This window comes from Microtus ochrogaster, linkage group LG7_11 (assembly GCF_000317375.1).
Source record: "Microtus ochrogaster isolate Prairie Vole_2 linkage group LG7_11, MicOch1.0, whole genome shotgun sequence".
NCBI classification, from domain to species: domain Eukaryota; kingdom Metazoa; phylum Chordata; class Mammalia; order Rodentia; family Cricetidae; genus Microtus; species Microtus ochrogaster.
This window is the reverse complement of record NC_022032.1, coordinates 159,802-172,443: the sequence shown is the minus strand read 5'-3', so window position 1 is coordinate 172,443 and position 12,642 is coordinate 159,802. Positions and strand designations below refer to the sequence as shown.

The following is a 12,642-nucleotide window of genomic DNA, read 5'->3' as shown; positions in this document are numbered from 1 at the left end:
TGGCATAGACACTATCCTTTTTGGGGTCAGTCTGTTGAACATAAAGCACATAGGTAGGCCATTGAGGACAGAGTCACATCATACCCTGGGACCCCAGAATCATCCTGTTTTTACCAGTGGCCATTGCCAGCTTTGACATAACAGAAGTAATGTCCACTGTGACAAGTCACACTGTCATGAACCAGCCCAGCATAGAAGGCATATACCAATGATTCCCTATAGGGTTGAGACATGTATGGCTGGAAGGGACTCAGGTTAACTCACTTCCCTCACTTCTCTGTCCTTGTCATCACCTGTGAACTTTGAGAAGAGATTTAACACCATCAGGAGGACCTCTGAGGCAGCTTGCCCAGTCATGGTCTTGGAAGTTTTCATCTTCTGACAATGGCCACATTGATAGGCCTTTCCCCTACACAGCTCTTCCTCCTTCACTAAATCCTCCAAGGCTTGTTTCACACCCTGAGATGCTGGCAAGTTCATTTCTTCACTGGCATTAGAACATCTTCCTTTGGAATACCAGCATCTAGTGAAGACCAGCTGAGCCATCTAGCCTGGTGAAGGGAGAAGTGGGCATTTACGGAGGGAAAGGATCCTTCTGCCTGCTCACAGGACTCCAGTACTATATGTGGAAGCTCCCCGGAGACATGGAAGCTGCTAAGCTTCTCTCAGAAGTTGAGTCTCGCAGTAAGTCAATATAGCTTACATGTCCTCAACCAAGGCTGTTAGCTCTGGAGTCTATCTGTGATCTTGTCCTCCCACAGATCCTGCCCTGTCATCTCCTGACCAACCAGCCCAGCATCAGGATGAAGCTCAGGTGTCAGCAGAGCTGGCTGCCAGGGGTAAGCACAGTCTGAGGTGGGAGAAATCCCACGGTGTGGGAGATTGGCTACAGAACATGGGTACCAGCTGCTACTGGAGCTCCACCCTGCAATGTCTGACACACCCCACCTCCTGTCAACTACATGCTGTCCCAGGCTCACTCTTGTAGGAGGAAGCCACTTGTTCTTCCCAGCTGTCTGGCTAGCTTAGACCCAAAATAATCCTACAGAAACCATATTATTTAAATCATTGCTTGGCCCATTAGCTCTAGCTTCTTATTCACTAACTCTTACATATTAATTTAACCCATTTCTGTTGATCTGTGTATTGCCACATGGCAGTGGCTTACCAGCAAAGTTTGGCATGTCTGACTCTGGCAGCAGCTCCATGGCATCTTTCTAACTCCTCCCTCCTTCTCCTATGCTATATGTTATTCATTAACCAATAATAGCAACACATAGAAGGACTTCCCACATCACACTCTGAGCTACTATCACCAGGAAGGCTACATGATGTGTGCTATAGAAACTTATGTGACCCAGAGTCTCCTCCACTCCAGGGATGCCATCCAGTCCTCAGAGGAGTTGACTGCTGCCTTCCATAATCATAGGCAGGAAGATGCCCTTGAGTTTCTGATGTTCACCTTGAATGCCATGCATACGTCCTATCTGCAATGAAGCAAGCACTTGGGATATACATCTGAGAAGAGCTCCCTGACCTAGCATTCAGTCTGCTCTGCTGTACCCAGCACAGTAATAAAGGAGTTACCCATAGGCAGAAAAACAAAAAGCAATAAAGTCTGTACGAACATAGTGGATAAACAAATAACATAGTGAATTGATCTATCCAAGAGCAAGGATAATACTATGGGAAGAAGGTTGTTTACTTTGCTTAGGAAGGGAAAAAAGAGGAACTAGGCTTCAATGCTTCACAAGGAGATGAAATCCATATGATTGTGTCAACTTGGTGAGTTAATCTGGCCATCACCTCAAGAAGTAACTCAGGCATGGGCTGATGGCATTACATAAATGCCACTATATCTAACTAGATATTTTTAAAATAATTAAATTTATTTATTTTCACATACTAATCTCAGTTTCCCCTCCCTCCTCTACACCCACTCTCCCTTTTCCTCCAACACATCCCCAATCTGCTCATCAGAGAGGGTAAAGCCTTCTCTGGGATGTCAACTAAATTTGTTCCATCAGCCCATTGAGGCAGGACCAACCCTCCCCCCCCACTCCTGCCCTGCCTCTTGTGCTGAGACTGAGCAAGGTATCTCTCAATAGAGAATGGGCTCCACAAAATCAGTTCATACATTAGAGTTAGATCCTGGTCCCACTGCCAGTGGCCACAATTTCCAAAGAAATGAGGAGACATCAAAATCCCAAATGTTTTAATTGTGGTACAATAGGACATCTGAGAATAGATTGTAGACAAGGGATTTCTAGGAATAATATCTCTTCTGGGAATGGCAAGAATAGGAGGACTCAGCCTTCAGGTATATGTAGGAAGTGTGGCAAAGGCTGACATCGGACCAATAAACGTCGTTCAACAAAAGACAGACAAGACAATCCAATACCATCAGGAAACTCCTTGGGGGGGGGGCTCTTGTAGGCCCCCATGATAAAGGTGGTATAATCATTTCCAGTTACTGTGGAAAACAAGTCTCACCAGGAAAATTTAAAAATCCAGTACCTACTGTAAAAAATCATACTGGTCTGAATGATGGAATAGATCTGGAGGATGAATCAAAAACTCCAGTAGGACATAGGAAGCATATATTCTGGAAGACTTCTATAAATGATCAAAGACCAAAGCTAAGAGTGTGTATAGATGTCATTGTTATTGAAGACTTGATAGACACAGATGCAGATGTAAGTATCATTACTCCAGAATCTTGGCATCCAAATTGACCTCTTCAAGAGGCAGGTGTTCAGTTCCTAGGAATTGAAACCTTATCTCAAGTGAAACAATGAATGAGATAGGTTGAATATATAGGGCCAGAAGGACATAGAGGGAGGCTCAGGCCATATGTAGATAATCTTGCAGTAAATTTGTGAGGTCATGACCTATTGCAGTAATGGAATGCTCAGATTAACATTCATGCAGCTCCCCAAAAACTCATGTTTCTGGGGAAGATATTAGAAGATGTTATAGACAAAGGTCACCAGCCATTCAGACTTACAAGAACACAAAGCAATTGACAAACCTTCAGAGGTACTAATGGCCCTACCTTTAAAATGGTTAACTGAGAAACCAGTATGAGTTTAACAGTGGCTTTTAACCGAAGAAAAGCTGCAGGCTTTAGAATAGCTGGTACAAGAGCAACTAGATGCTCACCATATTGAAGAATCTACTAGCCCTTGAATTCTCCTGTATTTGTTGTTGAAAAGAAATCTAGAAAATGGAGAATGGTGACAGATCTTAGAGCTATCAAGAAGGTTATTTAACCTATGGGCCCTCCACAATCTGGAATTCCTCTGCCTTCTGTATCAAAAGGATGGCCTCTCCTAGTTAATGATTTAAAGGATTGTTTCTTCACTATACCTTTACAAGAAAAGGCTAGAGAAAAAATTGCCTTCACAGTGCCTACTTACAATAATTCTCAGCCTACTAGGAGATACCAATGGACCATCCTCTCACAAAAAAATGCTCAATAGCCCCACCCTGTGCCAATACTTTGTCAATCAGCCACTGGAAATAATACGTAAGCATTTTCCTAAGTCTACAATCTACCATTACATGGATAACATTTTGTTATGAGATTCAAATTTAGCTATTTTAAAAAAATGTTTGAAGAAGTAAAAGTTTTGTCTAAATGGGAATTAATAATTGCCCCTAAAAAGATTCAAAGAGGAAATTCTGTTAATTATGTAGGTTACAGAATATGTTTACAGAAAATTAGAACACAAAAGGCACAAATTTGGAGAAACCGATTGCAGACTTTAATGACTTTCAAAGATTGTTAGGAGATATTTCCAGTCTATGACTGGCTGTTGGGATAACAGCTAATCTAATAATTCATTTAAACAAAACCTTAGATGGTGACAAAGACTTAAATAGTCCCAGAGAATTAACAGATGAAGTGGAAAAGGAATTGGTGATTGTTGAGGAGAAATTACAGGAGGTATACGTAGATAGGATGAATCCAAATCTTAATTGTATTCTAGTCATATTGTCTTCCAGAATTTCTCCTACAGAAATTTTAATACAGAGGGATGATATTATCTTAAATAGATCTTTTACCACATAAACCAAGTAAAAAGTTATAAACTTATGTGGAAAAAGTCTTTGAATTAATTATAAAAGGTAAATTGATACTACCTCAATTAGCAGGTATACACCCAACAGAGATTATAGTGTTTTTTACTACTAAAAAAATAAAAAAGTTATGAAAAGACGATGAACCATGGCAAAAAACTTGTGTTATTTTTTGGGGGAGAAATTAATAGCAATTATCCTAAAAGTGATAGACTTAACCTTATAAAGAGAACTTCTTGGATTCTTTCCCAAACTACGTGATGCACCAATATCTGGAGCCTGCTTATTTTATACTGATGCAAATTAATCAGGGAAGGCAGGTTACAAATCAAAAGAATTAAGGAAGGTGGAACTAAGCACTTATAATTCTGTCTAGAAGGCAATATTGTATGCTATTTTTATGGTACTAAGAGATTTTAAAGAACCTCTTAATATAGTTTCTGATTCACAATATGCAAAAAGAGTTGTCCTACATATTAAGACCACTAAATTTATACCAGATAATACAAAATTAACTATGTATCTCAGAGATTTAAAAAAGGAAAAAAAATCAAATGGGATAATAATTTAGTGAGAACTTCTTCACACTAATAATAATAGTAGGTAGTAGAGTGAATACTTGTGAGTTATTATTATGGATAAATTTACATTAGTATAGTTTTTATATATTGATAAAGTTCAAATTATACTTGTTTCTGTTTACAATATTTGTGAACTTATGCAAAGTTATTCTGTCAGATTGTATGCATGCATGTTTCTACCTGTTTAAGACATTTTGTATATTGATACAGTTTTTAGGATATATTTTCATATTGCATTATATACTATTCTTACCTCTGATCAAGATACTTATACATTGTTTACATTTTGAGTTCATTGTCTTCATTTGCTACACATTTGTTTACAATTTATTTAATATTTTGATATAAAGTCTTAGTCTTTAAGTTATGCAGGTATTACATATTATAGGTCAATAGTTATTCATGTTTTTTATATATATAGTCAGATTAATTAGGATCTTCAGATACATAGAAATTGTATTCTGCCTAGATAGGTAATCTTCAACCACTTCAAGGATCTGTAAAACATAGCATTTAAATAATTAGGGTTCTGTTGACATGAGATATGATTGATCCTGACAGCACTAATCTATTCCCAAGAGAATGTTGAGCACCGAAGACACTCCCCACCCTTCTTTCCCTTTCCCACCGCGTCCACAGTACCATCCTTGCTCTGCTTGCTTTCCCCTCCCCTACCTTTACCTCTCTCTCCTTGTACCTTTCATGCTACCTCCATTTTGGCAGTTGTCTCTAACTCTAACTACCCCACGCACACCAGCCCAGGTAGAGAACATGCTCAAAGTCAGTGTCTTACTTAGCGTTTCTATTGCTGCAATGAAATACTGTGACCCAAACGCAAGTTGGAGAGGAAAGGGTTTATTCAGCTTATGCCTCTACATTGCTGGCCACCATTGAAGAAGTCAGGACAGGAACTCAAACAGGGCAGGATCCTGGAGGCAGGAGCTGACACAGAAGCCTTGGAGAGGAGCTGCTTTCTGGCTTTCTTTCCCTAGCTTATTCAACCTGCTTTTTTTTTTTTTAAATAGAACCCAGGGCCAACAGCTCAAGGCTGATACCACCCACTTGGGAGCTGGACCTTCCCCCATTGAGTCACTAATTGAGAAAATGCCCTACAGCGCTAGTATGTTGTTAATCACAGCTGATTCTTCAGCCTTTGCTAACCAGAACCACAGAATCTTTATTCAAAATAACAAAAGGCTTTGAGAGAATCTTTAAACTTTCCTCTGAAACTTCACAAGCCAGGCCTTAGTCTTCTGGGTTGCTCTTAACATTCTTGAGTTTCAAGGTCCTAAAGAACACCCCACTGAGTTCTTTTTTATTTTTTATTTTTTTGGTTTTTTTCGAGACAGGGTTTCTCTGTGGTTTTGGAGCCTGTCCTGGAACTCCCTTTGTAGACCAGGCTGGTCTCGAACAGCCTCTGCCTCCCGAGTGCTGGGATTACAAGTTCTTAACACTCAATTATTCTTCTAGCCCAAAGTTCCAAAGTCATTCCACAATTATCCCCAAATCATGACCAGGGTCGTCCCAGCAACACCCCAGTGTACTGGTACCAGGTTTTCTTAGGGGTTCTTCTATTCCATAACCAAAACGCAAGTTTGGGAGGGAAGGGTCCAAGAAAAAGAATATAAAAATGTAGATTCCAGAAATAGGAATGTAAAAATAAAGAAATATGAAGGTATAAGCCTAGGAGAATGATAGGATTAACTATTCACAGTGGGTTACTCCACTTTACAACCCATAGCTGTATTTAAAGGCCAAAGCATCTCTCCACAAACTGAGAGCTAGCCTACGGATATGAGTCAACTTTTAGAAAATAGTTGTATGACCTCTGGGTTAGGCATTATCCCTGCTATGTTAAACTGGCAGCATCAAGCAGACAGCAAGGGCTTCAGTAAACACCACCTGGAAGTACCAAGGAAGATAATAGGTTAAGTACACACGCTAGTTTAACTAAAAAAACTGTTAATGGAGATTGTAAAGTAAGGCAATCTGTATCTGAGTTTTACCTTAAAATTGTAAAAATTTCTTCGTTCAGACCTAATGCTTGGTGCCTACTATAAAAGAGTGGGTTCAGAAACCAACCTCTGCCGCAGCCTTACCTCCCCACCCCCAAAAAATCTGGCTGTGGTCTCAGCTGATAACTTTTTGTGCCCCATGGAGATTTTTTATTTAATTTTTTTTCCTGGATTCTGGTTTCTGGAATAAAGTTTGCATCTGGTTTATTAGACTTTGGTGGTCTGTCCCTATCTTTGCGCAACCCCCCCTGAATCCAACAGGAGGAGTGGGTTTACTCAGCTTACTCTGCATTGCTGTTTACCTCTGAAGGACATCAGGACAGGAACTTAAAAGGAGCAGGTTCTTAGAGGCAGGAGCTGAAGCAGAGGCCTTGGAGAAGTGCTGCTTCCTGGCTTGCTGTCCCTGGCTTGCTCAGAACCCAAGGCCACCAGCCCAGGGATAGCACCACCCACCACGGCCGGGGCCCTCCCCCATTGATCAGGAATTGAGAAAATGCCTTACAGCTGGATCTCAGGGAGGCATTTTGTCAACCAAGCTCCTTCCTCTCTGGTGACTCTAGCTTGGGTCAAGGTAACACACAAAATCCACCAGCACTGTTAGGATGGTTCAAAGGATCTTGCCTCAGAAACAAACACAACAGTAACATTTGCTACCTAAACATTCATCTTATCTTTTTGAAGTGGGAGTCAGCAAGATTTTTGAAGGGAATCAGTACAGTTTATACCACAAAGTAAACTCCAGGAAACCCTAGCCTAGGACTTAGACCTATTTCATGATAAACACTAATTATCTTAGAATTTTTGTTTAAATATTCATTATTCTAATTTTAATCATTTTGTGAAACTTATTATTACCAGACTTCTTCCACCTTCTTATTTATTATTATTACTATTGTTGTTGTTGTTTGAGACAGGGTTTTTCTATGTGTAATTCTGGCTGTCCTGAAACTATCTCTGTAGTCCAAATTGGCCTCTAACTCACAGAGATCCATCAGCCTCTGCCTCACCGAAGCTGGGATTAAAGGTATATGCCACCACCACCTGCCTAATTTTGGCCCTTTCTTAGGGAGTAAAACAAAGCAGACAAACAAACAAAAAACCAAACAAAACAACAACAACAACAACAACAAAAAAGGAAAAAAACAAAAAAAAAAAAAAAAGAAAATAAACCACACAAGGAAAATGCCAAGTGCTGGCAAAGGTGGAAGCTGGAGAACTGGATGCGGGATTCCTCACTAGCTGGATGGCATAAAGGCACCAGTATGCTGGTTTGTAGGCAGGGCCCAGAGGCCACGTTGAGTTATGGGTTGGCACCTTAAACCCTTCAGTAAGGCACCAAGACCCTTCCCCTGCCTGAGATCTCCTCACCTGAGAAGGCCAGGAGCTCCTGCGATCCAGAGGCTGCCTTAATCACAGATTATGTCCCCGTCTTCAGGGTCCTGCATGTGAGGTCCTCTAGAGGTCAAAATTCAGCAGCTCTGTTGAGTCGGGGAGGAGAGGTCTCTCTAAAATACTGCAGGGAGGAGGAGGCGTCAAAAGGAAATGTGGATTTGGGGGAATCTAACCAAACACCTATCTTTCATGGCAGGCCAAAGAAAGGTCAGTGATTGTCCTAGCCTACCAGCCATGGGGGAGACAGTAACATTTGTTTGTTTTTCTTCACAGATGTTGTCTATCTTATCATTGATTATAACTCCTTTTTGCTTTAAGAAAATTGAAATCTCCTACCCAGGTAATAAGACCAAAAGAAAAAACAAAACAAAACAAGATTGCCTTAGGCCTGAGTGTGGAAAGGATGAACTTCTCCCAACTCTCTTGATATATTCTTGCCTCACCAAATTCCAAAGACCTAACAGCAACCCTGCACGCATGAATGCCTCTTGTTCACTACAAAATACTTCCCACCTGGCCAGCACCCTAACTAATCTACTGGCTACACCTCTCCTGGCTACACCTCTCCTGATTAATAACTCTCTGTCACGGCCATCTCTGTAAATCTGTACATAATTCAAACTAGTCAACCGGCACCTTCCATGAGGACACAGGTTCACCACACACCCTTTCTCCTCAAAAGCATGACTCTCACAACCTAGCTCGTTCACTGTGGTGTGCTGAGTTAGCTGTGTGCTTCTGCCTTGTGGTGCGAAGATATTTTACTGTTTGATCTCATACCTCTCTGGTGTGGGGATGTCCCACCGTATAAGACAGGGATCTCTTACTCAGTAGTGGGGTTACTAGAGAGTGATCAGGATAGAGGGATGCTTGAACCATGAAGCATCTGAGAAGCCTGCTTAGAGCAACTTGTGTGCAGATTGACAGTCATAGAGGCCAGCAGCCTTGCCTGTGCCCGGGAAGCACAGCTGTACTTCTGGGTGATAAGTTTGACCTTGAAAATCTGAGTAAGGAAAAAAGGGCATAGTCTGGAGGTCAAAGGGAGAAGAAATATTTGAGAAATACCCTCCTCCTCTTTCACTCCTGCTCCCAAGAGCAAAATGTTGTCTCCAGAGTGTCAAACGTAAGGTTAGTTCTGTGAAATTAGGCTTTCTCTTTTCTGACCTAACATGTGGACTAGAGGCATGTCTTCCTACCTTAAAGATCCTGGGTAGAGGTGGATCTTCCTGCCTCAAATTAAGGAAAAAAATCTCTTACAGGTGGCCGCCATGTTTGGATTTTAGATCCAGATGTAGTTACCTCGACAATCAAGGATAGGGTTGAGGGAAAACAGTAATCTAGGGAACAAGCAAACAAGCTGCAGAAAGGAATGTTACCACAGGGGCATGGCCTCTGCCATCTTGGAAGCTAGTTCAAAACCAGGATCATGTCCATTTGTTGCCCCACCCACCACTGAAGTGAAAGTCTTGGAGCGCACGTCTACAAACCTTTCTGCATTGGCTGTTGTGTAGATTTGTGTTAAAAGGAACACCAGACTTTGAGGTGGGAAGACGGAAGGCTTTAACTTTCATCATGATTCCGGAAGACATACACCTGATGGGATTTTTTTTTTTAATTTGCTTTTTTGAGACAGGGTTCCAGCCCTGGCTGCCCTGGAACTCACAGAGATACCCTGCCTCTGCCTCCTGAGTGCTCGGATTAAAGGTGCGAGCCACCAACTCCAGGCTTTGATTGGGATTGTAAGGAGAAAAGACACCCCTTTACTCTGGGCCACACCTTCTGTTGGAAGCCTACTTAAGAACCTGGAGGAAGGAAGCTTTTGACTTTTCCTGCTTGCTCCTACCCTGCTAGCAAGTCCATTCATCCTCTGGCATCAGAGACACTTCCTTTGGGATGTCAGCATCTGATGAAGACCAGCAGAGCCAGGTAGCCTCCTTAAATGAAGAAGTGAGCTTTTACGAGAGGGAAAGCATCCTGCCTGCTGAAAGGACACCAGCTCCATATATGGAGAAGGACGCTGGGGACATAGAGTCTGCTAAGCTGTTCTTAGAAGGTGAGTCTCGCAGTAAGTCAATATAGCTTACATGTCCTCAACCAAGGCTGTTAGCTCTGGAGTCTATCTGTGATCTTGTCCTCCCACAGATCCTGCCCTGTCGTCTCCTGACCAACCAGCCCAGCATCAAGATGAAGCTCAGGTGTCAGCAGAGCTGGCTGCCGGGGGGAAGTACAATCTGACGTGGGAGAAGCCCTATGACGTGGGAGCTGGGCTCAAGAACACGGGGAACAGCTGCTACCTGAATGCTGCCCTGCAGTGCCTGACACACACCCCACCTCTTGTCAACTGCCTGTTGTCCTGGGAGCACTCTCAGAACCGTTGTAGCCAAGGAAGCTGCATGATGTGTGCTATGAAATATCACGTGTCCCGCTGTCTCCTCCGCGCAAGGGGTGCCATGCAGCCTTCAAAGGCGCTGACTGGTGCCTTCCATAAGGACAAGCAGGAAGATGCCCATGAGTTTCTGATGTTCATCTTGAATGCCATGCACACATCCTGTCTCCAAGAGAGCAAGGACTTGGGGTCCACATCTGAGCAGAGCACCCTCATCCGTGAGATATTTGGAGGCTCCTGGAGATCTCAGATCAAGTGTCTCCACTGCCAGGAAACCACAGACATCATAGAGCCCTTCCTTGACATCACCCTGGATATCAAAGCAGCTCAGAGTGTGGAGCAAGCCTTGGAGGCTCTAGTAAAGGAGGAAAAGCTATGCGGGGAAAATGCCTATCACTGCAGCCACTGTCAGGAGAAGACGGCAGCTTCCAAGACTCTGACTGTGCAGGATGCCCCAAAGGTTCTCCTGCTGGTGTTGAATCGCTTCTCCGATTTCACAGGTGACAACAAGGCCAGGGAAGTGAGCTACCCTGAGTCCCTTTATTTCCAGCCATATGTATCTCAGTCCAGTGGAGGCCCATTGGTGTATGCCCTGTATGCTGTGCTGGTCCATAATGGTCTGACTTGTCATAGTGGCCATTACTTTTGTTATGTCAAAGCCGGCAATGGCCAATGGTATAAGATGGATGATTGTAGTGTCGACAGATGTGATGTGATTTTGGTCCTGAGGGAGCCTGCCTATGTGCTCTTCTACGTCCAGCAGACTGCTCTCACAAGGAGTGCTGTGGATGCTCCCACGGGCAGAGTAAGCAGGGATCTTTGCCCAGAATCCCAGGTAGGAACATCCGGGCAGAGAATGACCAACAGAGGATCCATCATAGAAATGACAAAACCACTAGATCTCACAAAGAAAAGAGATACCAACGATTTCTTAGACCAGTGCAATATGTTTTCTGACTACCCAAACCTGTGGTGAATCTTGGCAAAAATGAATTCACTCTGTCAGCCAATGGAGTTGTGATTCTCCAGTCCACATACAAAGAGTGAACTGGGGGAGGCACCATCCCCATCACGACAGGAAGAATCACCCCGGTCAACATTCTGCCAGGCTTCTGTCTCATCTGGGGATCACGGACACACTGGGCAGCTCTGTAGTGAGGGTGGGAGACCGAGATCTAAGAAGAAGATAAACTAAGGTAGGAGGCTTCTGGCTGTTTTCTAGATCTCACTCCACTCCCTGCCCCTGGGATCTGTGATCTTGAAGGTAACTTTGGAGAGAGAGATGGGAACCTGTGCTCTAGGCAGGACAGAATTTCTCACCTGAAGGTTCTCTCCACCTTCCCCTGTGTCCTCCACTGTTGTCCCTGCGACCCTAGGAAAGTCACTTTGGACATGAAAGAGACTGCTCAGAGGTCTGGTCTAGTTAACCCTCAAAAGTCTTTTGTATTTGGGAGGTGATGTCTGCAGCGCCCCCTACTGGAGCTCATGGACCCAAAGTAGGGTAGACGCTGCCACCCAAAAGTTTTATATTTAGGATTTCCTCTCAGCTAGACCCACTTTTAAAGCTAATTCCTTTTTAAAAACCTTTCTCTTGGTTTTACTGAATAGAACACATTGGGGGGATAGTTTTATTCATTGTGCTTGAACTACAGTTCTTTTTACCAAATAAAATCTGTTACTTGACACTCTCTATTTATTTATTTATTTATTTATTTATTTATTTATTTATTTTTGAGACAGGGTTTCTCTGTAGCTCTGGAGCCTATCCTGGAACTAGCTCTTATAGACCAGGCTGGTCTTGAACTCACAGGAATCCACCTGCCTCTGCCTCCCAAGTGCTAGGATTAAAGGCGTGCGCCACCACCGCCCGGCTTCTCTGTCCTTTTTTTTGTCTTGAAGGATAATTGATATTGAATATTATTCATGTTGAAGTATTTCCTGAAAATTTACCTCATGTATATTGAAACTAGTTCACCTGCCAGAATTAGTTATTAATTCTGGATTTCTACTCAGCCGTGGAGTTGCTTACCCAAACTGACTCACACTAAACTGTGCAGCTAGAGAAACGGTGGGTGGCTTCCTTGACTCTTTTTTTTTTCACCTGAATTGCAGTCGTCCCCTCCCCCCCACTAAACAGCAGTTGATTCTTTTGTCCAGCTTGTGTGGAAATAGCTTTTCTCTTAGC

The 12,642-nt window shown here is 42.8% G+C and overlaps 1 protein-coding gene across 1 annotated transcript; it reads left to right on the top strand.

The window, feature by feature from the left end:
* Positions 1–10,072: 10,072 nt before the first annotated feature.
* On the top strand, positions 10,073–11,685 carry LOC101997768 (ubiquitin carboxyl-terminal hydrolase 17-like protein B). Its single transcript, XM_026786972.1, has 2 exons — positions 10,073–10,124; positions 10,214–11,685. The coding sequence occupies exons 1-2, from the start codon at positions 10,076–10,078 to the stop codon at positions 11,431–11,433; spliced, it is 1,269 nt and encodes a 422-aa protein (XP_026642773.1). The 5' UTR covers positions 10,073–10,075; the 3' UTR covers positions 11,434–11,685.
* Positions 11,686–12,642: the final 957 nt, after the last annotated feature.